The sequence below is a fragment of the Diachasma alloeum genome, unplaced genomic scaffold, assembly GCF_001412515.2.
Source record: "Diachasma alloeum isolate Michigan unplaced genomic scaffold, Dall2.0 Dall_scaffold_00681, whole genome shotgun sequence".
Taxonomy (NCBI): domain Eukaryota; kingdom Metazoa; phylum Arthropoda; class Insecta; order Hymenoptera; family Braconidae; genus Diachasma; species Diachasma alloeum.
In genome coordinates, this window is record NW_021680813.1 from 608,679 (window position 1) to 630,944 (window position 22,266).

General features: G+C 39.5%; 1 protein-coding gene across 1 annotated transcript in view; it reads right to left on the reverse strand.

Moving 5' to 3' along the window:
- LOC107044111 (Down syndrome cell adhesion molecule-like protein Dscam2) overlaps positions 1-22,266 on the reverse strand; it is an 82,828-nt gene that overhangs the window by 15,110 nt on the left and 45,452 nt on the right. The window contains exons 8-12 of the mRNA XM_029126541.1: positions 20,269-20,962; positions 18,430-18,742; positions 11,772-12,062; positions 614-733; positions 21-194 (exon numbers count right to left, since the gene is read on the reverse strand). Coding sequence (XP_028982374.1) covers positions 21-194; positions 614-733; positions 11,772-12,062; positions 18,430-18,742; positions 20,269-20,962 — 1,592 coding nt within the window. The remainder of the gene's footprint in view (positions 1-20; positions 195-613; positions 734-11,771; positions 12,063-18,429; positions 18,743-20,268; positions 20,963-22,266) is intronic.

Below are 22,266 nucleotides of genomic sequence, written 5' to 3' on the forward strand. Positions count from 1 at the left end.
TTTTCACGCCGAAAAAGTACCTTGAACTGAAATGAGAATAACAGCAGAGAGTCCTGATCCAATTCCATTAACGGCCTCACAGAGATAGTATCCTTCATTGGTTTTTTGGATATTATTGATGGACAGAGTTCCATCTTCTACACTTATGTCTGGGTTGTTAAGTTTCAAGTCTGTGTAATCGCCTGGTGTGTCCCCTGTTGGGCAGATAATGAATATTTGAAGTAAATTCATTTTTCAACAACATTTTCTAAACTCCGTAAGAAATTATTGCAACATTCCAATTCGAAATATAATATTGGATGTACATAGGGGAGATTGGCGCACAACGGCATTAAGGAAGGTTTCTCTTAATGATAACATTAAGAAATCCTTTCATTACTTATTCAATCTGTTATTGATTGTTCATGAATTAACTTGATAGATTATAAGTATTCAATGTAATTCAAGTTAAAAATATACGTCATTTAATTATCATGGCTCTAGTTTGCCAAAGAGTGGCAATAACGTATATTGAACAAATATTGCAATTTTATAAATAGTTGAGCATAAAAAAATGTAGAATCGAATATTTGCCTCATTATCAATCAAATAAAATATCACAACTTGAACTTACCAGCAGCTCTCTTCCATGTGACTTGCGGCTTAGGAAACCCATCGGCTTTACATTCAACTCGTGCATCAGACCCCTGAGCAAATGCTTTGTCAGTAGGCTCCAGAATCCAACGTGGTGGCACTGTATCAATACACACCAGATTAATATTAGGAAATAATTCGCGAATAATACCAACGAGAGTGAGTCAACCCAGGATTGATTCGAGATCGAGCTTCTCTCCAAGTCGAATCACCAATCCTTTAGCCGTTGTATGAATATCATAGTACTCAATTCATTTAACAAAAAATCAATTAACTTTACTGTGTTAACAAATCCATCAATATCCGGCTGAATGATTGCATCCTCGGTTGCTCTTTCGCTCATGTTACTTGCAAACACATAAAGCGGTTTACTCTCGCTAAAACATCATTATCTACGAATCATGCAGGAGGAAAAGACTCTATAAACAAGTACCCAAAAAAATGAAAATCAATAACTGAATCATTGACGAAAAAAAAAAAAACAATTAATTGCTTGGAAGAAGCTCATGCAGGAGGTTATGCACTCTGAATACCATCCATGATTTGTCTTTTACCACCCTTTATTGCTTAAAAAAAAATACTTGTTGAAATGGTGACCCACCCGCAAATGACAATCTTGGAAAATAATCATGCAATTACGACAGGTATCTACGAAACGAAAAGATGAGACGTGTGGGGTTGGGTTATCAGGTATTTCAAGGAAGTGCAGTGTAAGTGAGGAGTGGGATCAAGGACAAATGGACCATGATAATGTGAGGATCAGAAGGTGAATCGACTCCGCGTATGACGACGAGATAGAGAAGCGCAAGAACCGGGCGAAAGCCTAATGAACAATTCTTGATCAAAGAACTCAATGACACTTCATCTCGAAAATCGCAACTATCAAATAGGTATACAATAAGCAGTGGCACGATAAAATAATTAACCAATCGTATCTAGCAAAATGTAATGGACCTTGATGAGTGCAGTCTTCACCACGAAGACAGAGTGGTATTGCACAGTGATAAAATTATCGATAAATGAACGATACATTGAATGAAAATACGAATGAAAATACTAATTTGCCAACTATTGATAATCATATGAATTCACGCAGCCATGTGAACAGGTAAGCCGAACTGGATAAAAACGAACTCTGTTCATTGTTCTCCATATACAACATTATACCTTACATACGTAGAAATACGTTCAACGTTCAATCATTCGTCGCGCGGACAAAGCCAGGGGGGATTATTCGCAGCGTGCGCCAGACCCTCATCTGAGAAAATACGGAATTGAGAAAGAAAATAACCCAGATGTGTTTTTTCACTTTATTGAAATAATAGAGAGCAATCGTGGAGTAAAATGACTGATAGATGACAAATTAGTAACGAGCATACATTGGGATGAAGGACTAATACAGCCGATCAGCGAAAAGGATCACCATGAAATGAAAGGAACGATCAGCGTTATATCAGCACTTTCAGGCAAATTACGAGCTCGTCTCTTTTCATCAAAGAAAATATATGTATGTACTGCCATTAATTTTCGTATCAATGACGCAAATGTTATTTCATTTTCAGCTTCAATGAGTCCATAAAGCCCGCTGGCTGCGATGCAAATGAAAAGCTTTCTTCGTTTCAATACACTGCGAGGAGAACGTGGTTTTTGCAGAAAATTAATTTTTAGATGGAGTTTCTGATGATGAAGTCAATAGTTTTTTACCCTTAAAGGAAATTAGCTCTCCGAGCGTAACTAAATCAATTCAGAACCTAGGCAATTATTTTTCACATTCTGATTTTGGCCAATCAGAATGTCGAATTCGAACTAGCATGACACATTGCCTTTTTTTCATTCATTCTGATATTTTTATCTATTGAAATTTACTTCCAAGTAAATTATCCCGCCAACATGGCAAATCCCATACTTCCATTAATTGCCATTTGAATGATGAAAATATCCTGTAGTCATGTTTGAGTTGGGTAGGTTTATGAAATTTCCGATTAATTCAAAATAATTTGGAAGCGAGTGCGCAGTATTCGAAAATTCATGTTTGCTATGCGAAATCAAGCTGCTGTGAATTGTACTACGTAAACAAATATATTGCGTTCTGATAGGCCAAAATATGCATGTGAAAAATAATTTGCCGAATACCCGCCGTGCTTGAAAATTAGTCGGATATTCCTCTCAAGTTTTCCGGGCCAAGACCATGTATAATAATACTAAAGAGATTATTGTCTTCGGCTCACATTATTCTACCATTGGTGTAGTACAAGTTATGTGGAACCCGAAGGAAAAAATCTCGCACTATAGTATGCCTGTAGGTGCAATTTGAAAATTTTAATCCCATTAAATTCCCCACTGATAGAAGGATTTCGTTATTATTAATGAGCCGTCTTAACTATTAGCATGATTCATTGATAGCTAACGAATGACATTAATAGCGAAGAAGCCTCGTTAACAGCAACTAAATCGTTCCACCTTTTGTATCAGTGAACACCCGTTTTTAGGCAATAAAACTTTTGAGAAATACCTAATTATTTTCAGACACTGTCGCAAAAATTATCTTTCTTAATTATGCAATGAGCTGAGAAACGCAATATTTTAAAAGATGGTATTACCAGACTCCTTTTTCTAACTGAGAAATTTAAATACATATCCGTCATACTCAGCCACAAGTATTCGTGATAATAGATTATGAATCAGTATTTTTTCACGAACCATCCATCATTTTCTTTCAATTCTCAGTTAATAACTTTCCAATCCAATTGTGTAATGCAATAACTTTAACTTCATTCGATAGTATGTCTTGATCTACATAGCCGAATGATTATTGAACTGAAGAACTCTGCTATTATAAAATATAAATTCGAATTATGAATGTACATTTCTGTCTCAAGCGCGTTTTTCTCTCAGTGTATTTATTAATCTCTTTGAAATACGATGCTTTTAAGATCTTTTCCATTGTAGCCTAACCGTGTACGCGCAATGCGGCCTCGTGGATTGCCATTCCTGAAGGATTTGTAGCGACACACGCATATGTTCCAGAGTGTTGGGGTGTCACTGGTTCAATTAGTAGTATGCTTGTACGTGGACCGAGTTTTCCGATGTTGTGCGGCAACGCCGGGGACAATGGTTTTCCATCTAGTGTCCATTTTAAGTCGATCGGTCTATCGCCAATTAATACCATGCAGGCAAGCTGTGCTGCCTGGCCCTCATAGATCGTTTCGTCCCCAAAGTCGAATGGAGTGATGCGAGGCAGGACTGCGAAATTGTAATGTAATGCAAAACAACGTTTATGGTATTGTCTTCCCTTATTTTGTTTCTCTGCACTGCGAATTTCCTTTGGAATAACATCTGCTCGTTGTTTGTTTTGAGACATGGGATGGGAGCTAATTGCTGGGAATGTAGTATTGGAAAATGTATTATTACACGAAGGTTATCTTCAAATTTATCAATCTATTTCTCCTGATTCAAGTGAGAGTTTTGTACAGGGCTGAAGCTGTTGCATTAATTATGATCATTTCTACGGTTCCAAGTATCCCAACGGTTCGCGGAATAGATGCACAACATTGATTTTCAGTTACACGTAAAAACAAAGATCGATGCAATAAATAATTCTGTAGCAAAATGGTAAGAGAGGACAGATCCAAAAATTTCATATGAATTGTTATAAAGAAAAAACTCAACTAGTAGTTTTTTTTTTTAAAGTTGACTTTTTTTTTTCGTAGTTCACATGTTTTCCTCAAAAAAGTTTCTGTCGACTGACTCCTCTAAATTGCGTTGTCTTATTGAACGAATTTCGAAATTAGTCTGTTCTTCCATTTGCAACTCATGTCCTCCTCAGACCTTTTCACCTGCTTTCGAAACATCACTACTGAACCATTCTAATCTCCATGACCACAATCTACCTACAATAACCCATTGTCAAAATGCCAAAGATTGAGACTCAATTTGTTTTGATAACAATTAAACGCCTTGCATAAAGTACCATTAACTTTCAGATGTGCACTATGCCTGGCCCGACCTGCTGGATTATCGGCAATACAAGCATACTCTCCTGCATGTTCTCCACTAACAGCGGGTATCGTCAAAGCCGATACTCTATCACCCATTGACGTAATCTTAACATCATCACCGACCACTAAATGACGTCCTTCGAATAACCACTTCAACGAAATTGGAGAGTCTCCCTTCATTGCCGCACACTGAATGATAATAAGATCACCGAAGTTGGTCTCATCGAAGGAAAAGGGCTGGAGATGTGGTGCAACTGCAGAGAATCATTCATTTACAATTTTCTTGAGATTTGAAACGAACAAAAACATCTCACAGTCGTAGATTTGAGGCTTTCGCGGCCATGATTGTTGATATTATTGGCTACCGGATGAATACCGCGTTTGGTTTCGATATTGCGTAAACAGTGCAGTCTACATCTTTAGGGCTATGAACTCTGAATCTGAGCTCCAATATCTGGGAGTAGTCTTTATTTGCCTTCTCATCCATTGAAAATCATGGTGGGGGATGAGAAAAAAACAGGGGGGGGGTTCGTGTTTCAATCATGGCTTTCAATTAGATACCTGATCAATCACATGATTGACTGACCCCCCCTACCTTGTTTTTCCCCTGCCACCACCGATACTTTCAATGAAGGGGTAGATATAAACGGACTGCCCAGACATCGGTTCTGAGTTCTGAATCTGAGCTCCAATATCTGGGGGTAGTCTTTATTTGCCTTCCCATCCATTGAAAATCATGGTGGGGGGTGAGAAAAAACAGGGGGGGGGGTTCATGGTTCAATCATGGCTTTTAATTGGATAGCTGATCAATTAAAAAACATGATTGACTGCCCCCCCTCCTACCTTTTTCCCCCCGCCACCACCGTTACTTTCAATGAAGGGATAGATATAAATGGACTGCCCAGACATCGGTTCTGAGAATCGGAGCTCATAGTCCTGAAGATGCAGACTTCAATGTTTCCGAAACGTTGGCGCAATGCTGAAACCAACCGCAGCATCCAGCCGAAAGCCGATGATCTCAACATATCAGAGTGTTTAAGAGTTCACTGGGATTGAACAAAAAGAATAAAAATGTACTAAATTACAATAATCAATGCAATTCAAAACAAAATAATACTCATATAAGCATCAGATTCAAATTGAAAAACATTTGGCTGGCGTGTTCATCTTAAAAAATCGATGATAAATGTGGAAATAAATTTGATGATAAAGCGTGTGTTTTTCATTAAGCACCATTGACTATGAGATCGGCGGATAATTCGTGCCTTCCAGCTAGATTTTCAGCAATACAAGTGTATGTTCCTGCATGAGCAGCTTGGACAGATCCTATACTCAGTATAGCACCCCTTCCTCCAAGATCCAATACAGCTATTCCGGAATGAGGTGATATTGCATGTCTGTTCAGTGTCCATCGAAGTTTCAATGGAGCGTCTCCCTCGATTACAGCACAAGGTACTGTTACTACTTGACCTGAGTTAAGTGGTTCCTCACCGAATGAGAATGGTAACAGTTTTGGAATTACTGTAATGAAAAAAAAATCCGGACAAAAAGAGAGAGATTCTTTTTGCATTGAATGATCCGCTCTCGACAACCTTGGAGCTGTCGATAAATCATTCTTGTCTTTCGAAAATGGAGATAATACGGAATCAATCAATAATCAGGATTGTGAGGAAGTGAAAAATTATTTTACTAATTCGTGTACCCATTAGCGAAGTAGTAGCGAAGGTCCAATTTGTGACAGTGTGTGGATATTTCTGATAGCACTTCTTAATGATTTTGTGGGTGATACCGTGTGAAGAGGATTGAAACGTCTCATCATGTTCGTATTTCGTTTTTTGAACAAAATAATGTTTCACGTTATGATATTTGTGTACCGTTAACCACAAGGGTTGCTGAACGACTGGTGCCTCCTGCCTGATTGCTAGCCTCACAAGTGTATTCGCCGGTGTGTTGAGCAGTGACGGCATCGATACTTAGTAACGAAATCATTTTTCCACTTTTAGTGATTGTAATACCAGAGTGAGATTGATGATTTATTGGTTCACTGTTTAAACTCCAACGAATTTCAATTGGTTGATCACCTTTAAGGACACTACAAATAGCAGATACTTGTTCTCCCCAGTTTGCTGGTTCTTCGCCGATGGTGAATGGAGCGATCTGGGGGGTAACTAATGAAAAAAAAAAACGTGTTATGGAAAGGACTGCTAAGGAGAAGATATTCAAAGTTTTGGGAAGTGAGGGATACACGTCTTTCAACAGATGAAACGTCAAACGTCTGGCAAATCAAATATACCATTAACAGCAAGTATAGCTGTATGACTCGTTCCTCCAGCTCTATTTGAAGCAGAACAGGTATACGCTCCGGAATGTCTGGCAGCGACTGATTCAATCGCTAAAGTACTGTGACGTTTACCACCAGTTATCATGATATCAGTGCGTTGTTGAGTTATTGGCTCGGTATTGAACGTCCAACTAATTTCCAGAGGGAAATCACCCTTTGAAATTGAACACATAATCGATACTGCATCACCCGAGTTCGAAGGCTCATCACCGAATGAAAACGGAAGGATCTGCGGGTTAACTGCAGAAATTTTTCAACTCAGAAATTAATTCACGATTATTTGAACGCGAATTTGATTATAATAGAATCCTTCACACGCCAACAAGTAGAAATTGCTAAATCATGGAAGAGAATTGGAGATGAATTTATTTGTTTGTTTTGTTTTCGGGATTCATATCGAGAATTACGCAGTGTGCTGAAGAGAAAAATTCAAAACGTCTCGTGATACGAATGCACCATTGACAGCAAGAATAGCTATATGCTTCGTTCCTCAAGCCCTGTGCGAAGTAGTACAAGTGCACTCGCTCGAGTTTCTCCCAGCGACGGATTCAATTGCTACAGTACTCTGACGTTTACTAGCAATTATCATGTTTCAGTACGTTTCTGGGTTATCAGCTCGTTGTTAAACGCTCAAGAGATTTCCAAAGGCAAATCATCTTTTGATATAGAATAAGTAATCGATACCGCATCTCCTGAATTTGAAGGCTCGTCACTGAATAAAAACGGACGTATCTGCAGTGTAATTGAGAATTTGAAATTCTGATACAGAAGTTATTTCATAGTGTTTTGGCCAAAGATTTGACTGTTCTGATGCTCTCCACGGATTGATCGAATCAGTGAATAGGAATCAATGAGCTATGGAAAAGGTTTTCTTGAGAATTTGATGGTTTTATTTAGGATTGATATTGAGGAAAACATATGTTGTGCTGAAGGTAAAACGTTGAATATCTCGTGACACAATTGTACCATTGACAGCGAGTATAGCGGTATGGCTCGTTGCTCCAGCCCTGTTTGAGGCAGTACACGTGTACTCGCCAGAGTGTCTCGCAGCGACTGATTCAATGGCCAGAGTACTATGACGTTTACCACCAGTTATGATGATGTCAGTACGTTGGGTTATCGGCTTGCTGTTGAATGCCCACCTGATTTCCAGAGGAAAATCACCTTTTGATATTGAACACGTGATCGATACCGCATCGCCCGAGTTCGAAGGCTCCTCACCGAATGAAAATGGAAGAATCTGCGGTGTAACTAAGAATTTGATTTCAATTTAGAAATTATTTTCCGATGATTTAACCTTATAGAGACATTCGAAATGTTGTAAAGTCATTGAGAGGCTCGGAAGGAATGGGAGAATGACGTGAATAGGGTTAACACAAATAAAAGTGCTTTTTGGCTCAGTGCATTTGGTTATATACACGCAATTAATAAAAATAAAAAATTGGCCCGACTCGTCTACCATTGACGGCAAGTGTCGTGGAGTGGGTGACATTGCCAGCATGATTTCTCGCGATGCAAGTATACACCCCCGCGTGCCTAGCAGCAACAGACTCGATACTGATGGCACTCATGTGCTTATTAATTTTTGTAACAGAAACATCTGGATAAGTCTGATCAAGTTTATTTCCATTGTGCTGCCAGTAGATTTCCACCGGAAAATCACCTTTCGTGATGGAACAAGTGGCGGATACCATATCCCCAGAGTTTGCTGGGCCATCACTCATCGAAAATGGACCTATCTGTGGCGTAACTAAAATATCAAATCACCAATGAGTGGATAAAATGAAAAAAAATGGATAATGAAGGATAAAGATACTGAGATATTGTGCAAAGAGTCAAGGAAATGGATTGGACCACGTCTCGAAGTAATAGCAGGTTGGGAAATGTGTGTTTGTACCATTGACTGCTAGTGGTGCCGAGTAACTTATGCCGCCAGCAGCATTACTTGCTGTACAGGTAAATTCACCGGCATGACGAGCAGTTACAGGCTCAATCGTTAACAGATTGACGCGTTTACTCGTACTGACAATCGTAATATCTTGATTATTTCGCGTAAGAGGTACTCCATTGTGTGCCCAACCAATCTCAATGGGATAATCACCCTTCAGCACTGTGCAAGTGGCTGTTACAGTGTCACCCCAATTAACTGGCTGCTCGCTGATAATAAAAGGCGCTATCTGGGGAGCAACTGCGGGAGGATACTATATCAGTCGAGGTGCATGAATAATTAGAGCTCAGTTTCGCTAATACAACGATTTGTCTGGTACCATCAACGATGAAGCAGAAGTGAAGCGATCGTGCTAATTTTCTTCCTCACAAAATACAGTCATGAATTACAATCAAAATAAAGAAGCATTTTCAATAATTTCGCGGAGTTTACCGTTGACACTCAGGATTGCTGATTGACTGGCCGTACCAGCATTGTTGATCGCCACACACTTGAATTCCCCTGCATGTCTAGCTACCACTGATTCTATGCTGAGAACACTCATGTGTTTACTGATTTTATTAATTACTATATCGCCATGGTGAGGTTTTATTTGTTCACCGTTGTGTTCCCATACGAGTTTCATTGGGTAGTCACCTTTGAGAACAGTGCAAGTCACGGAGACCGGTTCTCCAGAGCTTGCTGGACCGTCCGTGAACGAAAATGCGGCTATTTGCGGTGAAACTAAAAAATAGGGATCGGGAAGAGTTATTGCATGATTGATTGGAAGGAACGTCTCTTGGCAAAATTTATACAGATAATTTTGAAAATTTCTTTTGACATCATCATCATCATCATCTCACTATGCAGTACCGTTGACAACTAGTGCTGATGAATAACTGGTGCCACCAGCAACGTTGCTGGCAGTACAGGTATACTCCCCAGCATGTCTAGCAGAAACTCCATCAATAGTCAACAAACTGACGCGTTTACCCCCGTCAACGACTCTTATATCTGACTGTTCCTTGGTAATCGGTTCACCGTTCAGAGCCCATTGAATATCAATAGGATGATCACCTTTGAGAACTGTACAGGCGGCTGTTACCGTCTCACCTGCGTTAGAAGGTTCATCTCCGAAAGCGAAGGGAGCTATCGCTGGAGCAACTGAGAATACCACAAAAATCGAAAGTGAAGGAGAGAATGAGATTTTTTTTATAGGAAGGAATTGTGAAGGGATGGCTTTTGGCAAAATCTACAAAAAAAGGACGGAATTTTTATTCAATATCCTCATCATCTCATAATGAGTTACCATTGACGGCTAATGTCGATGAATAACTGATGGCACCCGCAGCATTACTGGCGGTGCAGGTGTATTCACCAGCGTGTCTAGCAGAGACTCCATCGATAGTCAATAAACTAACGCGTTTACTGGTGTTAACAATAGCGATATCTGACGGCTCTGTAGTGATTGGTATACCATTCAGAGCCCATTGAATGTCAATAGGATGATCGCCTTTCAGAACTGTACACGGAGCTGTCACTGTATCTCCTGCATTTGAGGGATTGTCACCGAAATCGAAGGGAGCTATCTCGGGAGCAACTGAGAATACCCAGGAAAACAATCATGAATAATAGATAGAAATAGGTGTTGAATATAGGTGGAGGAAGTGTAGATGATCGTTTCGTAGATGAGCCTGCTCTTCAATTGAAAACATCAATTATTGAAAAATCAATACCATTAACAGCTAAGGAAGCCGAGTAGCTTATTCCACCAGCGGTATTACTCGCTGAGCACGTGTACTCCCCAGCATGTCGAGCCGAGACGTCATCGATCGTCAGCACACTGACTCTCTTACTAGTACTAACAATACTTATCTCTGAATTAGGAGATATCGGTACCCCGTTTAATGACCACTCGATCGAAATAGGGTAATCCCCTTTTATAACCGTGCACGAAGTCGATATAGTATCCCCGGAATTGGATGGTTCTTCTCCAAACGTAAAAGCAGCAATCTCAGGACGAACTAATAAAAATAATACCCGCATGAATAATACACCACACACCACGTAAATAAGATAAAGCACATTCAATGATCTTCATATTACCCTCATCGATAAGGGCAAAGTGATCATAACGACCAAGAAAAGTTAATGTTGCCTCACTTCAACCTATATATCGAATCAAAATTATTAATACGAGCGAGAATAATTCCAAGATAAAGTATCAGTGCACGATTCCTATAAAATATTCTTCAATGTAAGAAAAATGTCTTTCGCTATTTAGCCCTATCAGTCCTCATAACAATAATAATCGCATGAATAATGTATAAATGATGCCGAAAACCTTTCAAATGAACTTTGTGGGGAAAATGATGATGACAAGGATGGGAAGTTCGTAAATATCGAATAAATTAACAAAACAATGTGAATGATATACCGTTGACCGTTAAAGAAGCAGAGTAACTTGTTCCTCCAGCGGAATTGCTCGCTGAGCAAGTGTAATCTCCCGCGTGACGAGCACTCACTGCATCGATTGTTAATAAACTGACGCTTTTACCAGTGCTAATAGTAATATCAGGCTTATTATGGTCTATGAGCTCGCCATTGAGTGACCACTCAATCTCAATGGGTCTGTCTCCCTTGATCACAGTACAGGTAGCGGTGACTGTGTCGCCCCAGTTCGCCGGTTCATCACCCATCACGAATGGAGCTATTTGTGGGGCGACTGTATAATTCAAATAAAATTTATGAAAACTCTTGTGAAAGGATTATGGAAAGTTTAATGGGACCGACTGGGAACAACACGTCTCATATATAGATAACCTGACCCTGTTCTGTTCTATTCAATTCTGTGGAAAAATACGAATTGTACCGTTGACGCTCAGTGATGCTGTGTAACTCATTCCGCCCGCTGCATTGCTGGCGCTGCAGGAGTATTCACCGGCATGTCGTGCTGTTACTTGATCGATTGTTAAGACACTCACGCGTTTACTCGACGTACTTATTACTATATCAGGATAATTATTGTGGATTGGTTGATCGTTCAACGACCACTCGATGTTAATCGGAAAGTCGCCTTTGAAGACTGTGCAAGTCGCGGTTACTGCATCCCCCCAGTTCGCCGGTTCATCACCCATCACAAAAGGCACTATTTGAGGAGCAACTAAAAAACGAAACAAAAATCGCGCTGGATTCGGCTCTATGCAAAGTTTTCTATGAGGATAAGCTTCTTTCACCTCGGAGTCGGTTTCACTTTGGTTGGATGTGAGAAGGAAATTTTGTAAAACATTCAAGGCTTCAGTCTCTTTTTCTTTCGTTTTGATAGCTCCTTTTTTGGTCGAACATACCATTCACAGTGAGTGTCGCTGAATGACTTGTTCCACCCGCTGAATTCGACGCAGAACATGTATATTCACCCGTATGACCCGCTGAGACCGAATCGATGCTGAGAATACTGTTCTTCCGGGTTGTCGCAACAATATTAATATCTCCACGATCACGTCGAATTGGGACACCATTAAGGGCCCAGGTGATGTCTATTGGGAGATCACCTTTGAGGACTGAGCAGGGAACACTTATTGACTCGCCCCAGTTAACTGGACCCTCGGCGATGGTGAAGGGTGCAATTTGGGGCGCAACTGAAAAACACTTGTTTTCTCAAATTTTGCCCTGGTTAACCCAACGAGGCCGATCTCTACGTTCAATACGAGATTTAAAAAGTCTTTAAAAATCTTTGATGTTTCTACACTGATAGAAAAGGTGGATCGATTCAGTTGCATCAAACGAGGCTTCTTAACTGTTACCGTGATTCGTTAATAGTTAACGAATCGTGGTAATAGCTAAAAAGTCTCGTTTGGTTCGACTAAACCGTTCTATCAGTGTATGTAGCTCGTCAAACAGTGCGAGCGATCAAAGAAAAAATTGAAAAACCACGTCCAAAGCGAGCCTTGTATAATTAAAATCTGAAGTGAATTCCAATTTCGATTTTTTCACCCGATTTTTGCAATGAAGCCACGAGTGAGTGTCTTTAATGGATCTACCATTGAACGTCAACTGTGTAGAATAACTACACGGAGAGAAAAGTACGAGAAAAATTACCGTGCTCGCACAGTAAAGTGGGTTCGGATGGTCTTTTCAAGCGAAATGTACCGCAAAGAGTAGGAAATAGTACTGTTGCAACAGTCATTTTTTCGCGCATTCGTAAGATTTCGGCACTCTTCGTTCCCTCTTCGCAACCACGAACATCAACTCAACGTGACCAGATGATGTTTTCCGTATTGCCTCCTCTCTCACATACCTCCCCACTGAAGCCCCAGGTTGATGTTTTTCATACACGGAGAGAAATATTCAATAAAAATTACGTATCTTTTCCGTAATTCCGGAGCGAAATATGGCTGTAGGAAATTTTACGAAACCGTCACAGAATTTTTCCAGAGCGTTCCGTAATTTTTATCTGAATCTCCTGAGAAAAATTACGATACCGTCACTTAAATTTTCTGAGTCGATTTCGCAATCGATAAGCGAATTGTAAGTTCCGTAATTTTTATCTGAATTTCCTGAGAAAAATTACGATACCGTCACTTAAATTTTCTGAGTCGATTTCGCAATCGGTAAGCGAATTGTAAGTACCGTAATTTTTACTGAACATTTCTCTCCGTGAAGCATCGATTCAGTGGAATATTAATTAGTGTTGTGATAAAACGGCTAAGAAATAAAATAAGTGCCTTTTATTTTCTCTCCATGGGGTGAATAACGCTCTAGAGATACATTTGCCTGTCAAACATTTCACGTAGCTTTGCTGCGCATTCCGCTATCAATATAGGAGAGGGGAGATAGTAGAGGTTAAAAAAATAAATATGATGATATGCTGAATGGCAATCTATACTCATTTTTAAGTATTGAATAGAATTTATCATGTAATAGAAAACAGCCAGGGATCAAGCTTTTACTGTGCGGTACCGGAACTTTACTATGCAGCACCGGAATTTTTCTGGTGCTAGACAATTGAATCCACTTTACCAGGCGGCACGGTAATTTTTGCCTGAATTTCTCCGGAAAAAATCTGGAAATTTTTTCTCCGTATGGTTCCCCAACAGCATTGGATGCCATGCATGTGTATTCTTCCGCATGACTCGGACTCGCTGAAACGACTCATATCAGACTATTTCGTTTAGTGACAGTCACAGAAATGCGAGGTTTGTCATCATTGATGATGATATGCCGTCAAAAGCCCACGAAATCTCCAGCACAATATCACCACTCACGATCGTATAAACAGCTGACACTGACTCACCCCAATTTACTGCTTTGTCCGCAATGACAAATGACGCAATGCGGGATGGCGCAAATAACAATTGCAGCAATGAACTAATGGAAAAACAATAGCGACCAAGTTGGAGGAAAACGGGCGCATATAAGAGTCGTCATTCATAGTCGCGGGTGAGGAGAGTGATAGGCACACGGATGAAATGTGGCATGCATCTCAGCACGATTTCCGATTTATTGCCTACCATTAACAGACAAATCGGCTGAGTGGGACGTCGAGCCAGCTGTATTGCTAGCACTACAGGAATATATACCCGCGTGACGTGCAGCAACTGATTCTATGGTCAGTGTACTAGCACGTTGACCACTCTTTCTCACTACGATGTCACGATGATGATCCGGGTCAATAGGATGAGTGTTCAGAGACCATTGAATGTCCAAAGGCAGATCGCCTTTGACGGCGGCACATTGGACTGTTGCCATGTCTCCGGCGTTTACAGCCTCCTCGCCGAAGGAGAACGGGGCTATCTGTGGTGCAACTGAAATATCTCTTTAGGTTTTTCGAGATAATAGGACTGGGTAGGGATTCATGTTTGTGGCATGGAGTGTTCGTTTTAGGAAATTATCGAGTGAATAGATCAAAGCGAGAGTGATTTACATCTCAGTGACACCATCCTTTGTCTAGTAGAACGTCTCACCGGAAGCGATACACCATAGAGGAAAAAAATATTTCTGATTTCTGGAACTATTTCTACTTTCAAAGACTATTATTCATTAGGCGAATCTTGCTCGACATATCAATTTCATTGCGAATCCTTAAACTGAAGTGATTGTAAAGATGAACCTATCGTCAGTTTATGTTACGCTTGTTCGCGTCACTTAACGAATATATTTGCAAATATATCATACATTGATAATTTAAGATGGATGGAATATTTTAATAGTATACACTGTGTTCCAAAACTGCGCACTTTATTTTTGATAGTGGACAGAGGGTGAAATTTGGAGTCGAAAGGTCCTCTTCACCTTTACTGTCCGACGCCCCCGTCAAGTTATTCACCTTTAAAGTTAACTAATCACTGCGTTGCTCCTTAAACTGCGCCGGTGGTTGTCAACTTAATGCTTTTCAAATGAGAAAAATTATAATTTTGATCCATTTTCAATCATCATATCTTAAATAATGGAGAAAAAATGTCAAAATAATGATTTTTCTCATTTGAAAACGATAGAGTTGAGAACCACTCGCGCAGTGGGCGGAGCAACGCTGTGATTGGGCAAATTCAAAGTTGAAGAACTTGACGGGGAAGGGGGAGGGGCGTCGTACAGGAAAATTGAAGAGGAACTTTCGACACCAAATTTCACCCTCTTTGCACCTTCAAAAATAAAGTGCGCAGTTTCGGGACATCGTGTATTTATTGCACTAGTGTGTCGCTGTAGCTGATTGATATTGACAAGACGCAATTCTACTCCGTTTCATGTGACATTATGCAGATATTACTATAAGTTAAAGAGAATTTTGATATAATCAAGCAAGATTGATTTTAATCTAACATTTCTCCACATTAAGCAATTGAACCACCTGAATTAAATTTGCATTATGTTATCTTCAAAATAAAAATTGATCACAATATGTATTAATATCAAAAATTTCCGACGGTTTACTCGTAATCGTCGATTTTCTATCTATCACAAATGTAAGGTTTAATTAAAATTGAATATTTTCATCGTTTGATAAACCTCGTTCTCATAATATTTGAAAGTTGAATATTTCCCTTTGGCAAACAGAAATGTTCTCCTCCTCTACACGAATAAAGTTCTCACAAATACTTTGTGGGCGGCGGAGACATTTACATACGGGATTCAACGTTGAGGTTTTGATATACGGGATGTAGACAGTCACTCAATAGTCCCCGCGCGACCAGCGTGCACTGACAATAAGATTTTTTTTGCATATAGATATATCAACAAGCCTCGTCATCGTTGTCGGGAGATTCACCATCGCGTGTCATAATAAAACAAAAATCAGATAAAAAAAATTGACAACGATGACACAAGAATTGCGGTTAGACAAATAATGATGCTACCATTGACTGCGAGAACAGCGGTGTGACTGTGGGATCCGGCCGCGTTTGTTGCGATGCACTTGTACTTGCCAGCATGTCTCGCCGAAACACTGTCGATGCTCAAAAAGCTCACTCTTTTATTATTATTAATAATTGTAATGTCATGACGATCGTAATGATTGATTGGCTCATCATTGAAGTTCCACGTCAAGTTGACTGGTAGATCACCCTTAACAATTGTACAGGAGACTGAGAGCATTTCACCGGAATTAAGGGGATCTTCCCCGAATGAGAATTGAAGTACCTGCGGCGCGACTATGAACACATTTAATGATCTTTATGAAGAATTGAACGAGAAGGTAGTGAAGTTTTTTTGAAGATGAAGAAAAACCAGCAGAGATGCCAGATGTCACTATTCATTCAGATTCGTTGATTGTTTTCGGTCCCAGGAGGTGCGGGGGAGAGACCCAACAAAAAAAACTAAATTGAGTATAGAAAAAGCTAATCTTAGTTCAAGAATTTTTCTAATTTTTTCTGAGTCTGGAGAACCTTGTCTCAATCGAATGTTACTTATAAGTGCTGTAGAACGTGACATCTATTCATAACTCTGAAGTTTTTATCGTTGTCTCTGAAAGTGATGAAGGTATAAAAAGGTCTATTTAGCTCGTATTCAGCTAAGGATTTAGGGATCCGCCATTCGACAATTTGAAATGTATATTCTTGAGCCAAGATTATTTTTCTACAATAAAACTAAAACTAAACGGCCTCATAGCAAACAATAAAATTAATAGGTATAAACAACGTATCACCATCGGACTATTTTCAAACCGCGAACCGTTAACTGTGAGCTGTGTCTTATATGATGAAGTCCCTGCCGCATTCTCGGCCGTGCAAACGTAATCCCCCGCGTGTTTAGCTGTAATCGCTGATATCATTAACATACTAACACGATCCGCGACTTTCTTAGTTATAACGCCAGATGAACCACCCATTTCCTCTCCTGGATAACTCCATTTTATCATCAAGGGCAAATCGCCGGTTGGAACAATACATTGGAGATTTGCAAATTCTCCAGCGTTCATTGGTAGTTTCGTGAATGCAAATTGTTGTACCGCTGGTGTCACTGGTGAAAAGCAATCTTTAAACTAGAATTTTTATTGAGATCAAATGTGGAGTGTTATTTGGAGCCTCCGAGACTGGGGAGACAGTCTGTGGTTGGGGATTTTTATCTGCAGGTATACATGTTGAACGAGAGAAAAAAAACGAGTAAAAGGAGAATGGAAATTTGCCGCCCTCCTCCTGAGAAGCAGGTGTTCTTCACGAGTTTGTACCACCTGCCATAGCCGCCCTGTTGGTTTCCTACGTTCACATTATGTGCGGTTGAGAGTTTCAAAATTATTTTCTTACTCTCTAGAGGGAAATGACGTCAACGAATTGATTCGCGTATGAAAATTAAATACTGAAAATAATTTAAAATATTATATTGGGCACTTATGCCATTTTTTTTCATAATTTAGGAAACTTTGTCTCGTTCATTTGGCTGAAAAAATAATTATTAATAGGATGGCCAGAGCAATGACGGTGGTAACTTTATTTTTTTTCTCTTATCTGTGCTATAAAAAGAGTTATGTAAAAAATGAGAAAAGTTTCACTTAAGGAATCTCAGCGGGATCCCACACGGATTTTATTAGGCGAGCAAGTACACTGCTCCCGCTTGCCATATGGCTTGAAGTCCCATGTTCTCGACATATTTAAACATTATTAGAGTATTTTAATATGTGCTTGCTCTTGCCATCCGAAGCACTTACAGAGTCTGCACAAGAGCCATTAGTTTGTGAGGCATGAGAATTATATTGTACTGCCCCATAAGAACATTTGACTTAAAATTTTTTTTAACAACACCATTTTTTCAAAATGATAATCACTTGCGATTTTGAAAGCGAATTGAAGCTGATCCATTAGTGAATTTAAAAAAATTACATTCTCGAACGACAATAACGGGCAAGTTTTTCATTTTCAACAAAAATTGAAATTTCTCATCGAATTTCCAAGGAATTGGAAAAGTTGCAGAATATAATCCAAAACACACCTGAAGAGAACTGAATTGATTGAATTTTTTTTCTATTAACTTTGTTATTTCCTTTGACGAATAATCCCTATGTTTTGACGTGGGAAAAAGTTTAAATAAGTTTTTCAACTTACCCATGACTTGAACTTCGAGTGTACCGCGTGCTGAGTATCCTTGGGCGTTCCGTGCGACACATGTGTAGGTGGCTTGATCACTGTGTCTTTCAACGTTCTCGATGATGAGTGTACCATTGGGAAAGACTTTCTGCTTTCTGTTGATGGGTAGAACACGGTTGTCGCGCTCCCAAACGGTGCTTTCAATAGGATAACCAGCTACTGGGCATGTTACACGCAGCGTTTCCCCAGCTACGATGGCTTTTTTGTCCATGTGACGAATGAAAGGAAGACCGTAAACGTTAAGACGAGCGGAATGTTCAGCAGAGCCAACCTAACACATTGAATGAGTCGAAATCAAATTAATTAAAGATCGGTAGGGTATATTATAAATATCTTCAAAAAAGCAGAGTGAGACTTAGCGAAGTGTGCGCTATTTAAAAAATAATCTCCAGATCGGGAATGCCGATGAAAATATATGAAGGGTTCCATCCTAAATGAGTCAACGGCTGACCCTTACACTTTTGAAAGTTGATCTCGATTTTTTAAAAAACTATCTCTCATTTTTTTTCAGATTTTTTCAATATCCCATTTCGAAGATATGATTTTTTTTAGTTCTTTCGTTGTTTTTCAATACCTCGAGTTCTATTCAGCTGATTTTAATTTATGATGGCTCAAAATTTTCCAGTTTCTACCATCTATAAGAAGATTTTGGTTAATTTTTTTCTTCAATCGCTAGGTGCTCATAATACCAAATTTTAAAAAAACAATAATTTGAAAAACTTGAATTTTCAGAATAATGTCACCTTTTATTTTTCTCACCTTTTTTTCAGTAACTCTTATAATGAAAACAAGTATTTTGAGCTATTATACAAGTTGGGATCCGTCAGCATCTATTTTATTTTTAATTTTTTCTTCTCGAAATTTCGCGAATTGGTCAAAACACCCCAAAACAACTTCGATTATGTACCAAAAAAATGTAACATATAAGTATATATTTAAATTCACGTCATACTGTTAATAATCAAAGTCAAGTAACGCCATTTTGGAATATTCTGACCACATTCGTGGAATTTCGAGACGAAAAAATAGAAAATAAAATGAACCGGCGACAGTGCTCGAAGTGGTTAAATCGCTCGGCCGGACAGCGGAACCCGTGAGGCGCGCGTTCGGGTCTGGTTTGGGGCAATTGAGATTTTTAATCTTTCGAAATCCGTCGAACGGAAGTCTAGATACCGAGAATCATCGGAGAATATTTTCCTAACACTTCTCCAATGATTCTCCGATGAAGCTCGGTCGTTGGACGCCCTTGTCGACCAAGTTTTCCATGGTTTCCCTTGGTCTCCAGGAGAGTCTGTACGTGGGGTACAGCTCCTGGGGTACAATGCGAGACGGATGGAGAGGAAGTCGGTCCATGAAACCGCAAATATGTAAAAAATTGAATAGGGTGGCAAAGGAAAAATAAATAAAAAATAAAATAGATCTAGGACGAAACCCAACTTGTATGACGGCTCAGAGTACTTATTTCGATTACAAGAGTTGCAGAAAAAAAGACGAGAAAAATAAAACGTGACATAATTTTGAAAGATATAATTTTATAATTTTACAAGATGCAATTAGTGGATTTATTATTGACATTTGTTATTTGATAAATCATAAACAATAATTGTGAGATTGTCAACAAGAAAATTCACTCAATTCAAAACCCAAGGTCGTAAATATCTCCTATGGTACTGAATAGAACTCAACATATTTTCCATTATTTCAAAGTTTTCCTTCAAAACGTGAACAATCTTCTCCAATCCTCTCACTAGTGTTCAAAACATTTATCATTACGCAATCTGAATTTATATTTCATACCTTTGATCCAGCAATACACTTGTAAAGTCCTCCATCATTTGTATGAATGCTGGATATATTCAAATGCGAAACAACATCTCCATTGACCTTGACATACTGTCCAACCTGCAGCCTTTCAGTATTCGACAGCCTCTTCCCATCAAGCTCCCATGTAATTTCAGGTGTAGGGTTACCACTAGCCACACACTTCAAGAACATACTGGGCCCTGGCTGTAATGTCTCCTCAGTGAATGCCTGTTTAATCTGAGGTGGCTCGAACCGTCCTCCCAACTTCAACTCAGCCGTAGCCTGTGCACTCTCTTGATCATTTCTCACAAAGCACTGATACATTCCCTTGTCCTCTTTCTTGACACTGTCAATCCTCAACACCAAATCCTCATGTCCAAGTGGCTTTCCATCTTTCATCCATGAAACAGTCTTAATGGGATTCCCTCGTACATTGCAAGTGAATGTTGCAGGTCTGCCGAAGTCAACGGTTTGTGTACGCGGTTCAATTTCCGCCCCAAGTGGTGCCGTTACAGTCAATACAGTCTCCACGCTCTCACCGCCCACTGAATTGTTAACGATGCAGAGATACTTCCCAGAATCCTCAACTCGTGCCTCACGAATTATCAAAGTTCCACTGACTTGACGTACTCGATCATTCAGCTGTACTGGTTGTCTACGTGTCGTCCCATTGAGGAATTTGTACCATCTGCAACAAGGAGCATCGCAGAATATTTAAAACGATAATCTAACACCGGCAGGTATTTCTGAGGGGATTCTTGCTTTCCTTATATCTTTTTTTGACTCTAATTCAACGTTTAATTCAACCCGTATCCCCGTTTGGATAATTAATCAGATGGATGAATGTACAAATCAATTCACTGATGATTGCATTTAAAGTGAATACGGAATGACGGCCATCGACACGCGATATTGCGCGTGTACCTAGATTGAGGTGCAGGGAATCCTTGTGCCGCGCATATAAGTGCCAGGGAATCGGTTTTAACACCGATTTTTTTATTCAGACCATCTCCGGTAATCTTCGGTGCTGTTTGGCCGGATGGTTCTGAAATTGAAATTATCGAAGGCATCTTTTCATAGTCCAGTAACTCCTTAACATTCATCTCACAGCCGTGATCCTTCATTGCAATAATTACTCAGAATAATAATAATTACGCGCTAAGTACTTACCCATGAATTCGCATGGTCAAGTCCTTCAGTTGTGATTGTAAATAATTAAATGCTACAAAATTTTGACAATACCTTATGTAACGCTTGAGAATGTCCATGATAATCACTTCTGGTTGATGCTTTTGTTAATTAAGAATTAATGTTTGTAGCAAAATGATGAAAGAAGATAAGTCATCGAAATTAATTCAGAGATATTGATGAAACTATGAGATTCGTTGACCTTACATCACTAGTCCCAAAGTATTAAGGCTTTATCCGTTTGATCTTAATCTTCTTGCATCAATTTGCAACGGAATTGTGCAGCTGATTAATCACTAAAGAGAAAAAAAAACATGCATTAAATGAAATCATTCCACATCATTAACAAGGAATGGGGAGCAATAGAGGTACGCAGGAAGGGAAGGGAGGCGGTTGAAAAGACTGCTGGTCGAAAGGTGATGAGCCTGGAGCGAGTGACCAAGGGCCACGTTCTGACCCTCGGGTGCCTGAACAACCTCCCGAACCTTATATTTTTAGAGCTATTGCACGGGAAAGAACTGTCAATATTTCCTTTTGCGAAACGAAGAGTCAAAAATGCATCTGACTGACACCAACAAGCGCCCAAGGTGTTTATACCTTGTAACTGGAACAGGTGACCCCTGGACCGCACAGTTCAATGCTACTACTCTGTTTACAATCACCGTAACGAGTTTTCCACCTTCGTAACGCTCACCGGCGATTCTTGGTCCTACGTTGCTGTTTGGCTCTGGAAGACGTTTATTTTTACGACTTGGATAGCAATGAGTTAACTTTTTCCTATTCGAATGAAGAAATTTCTATTGG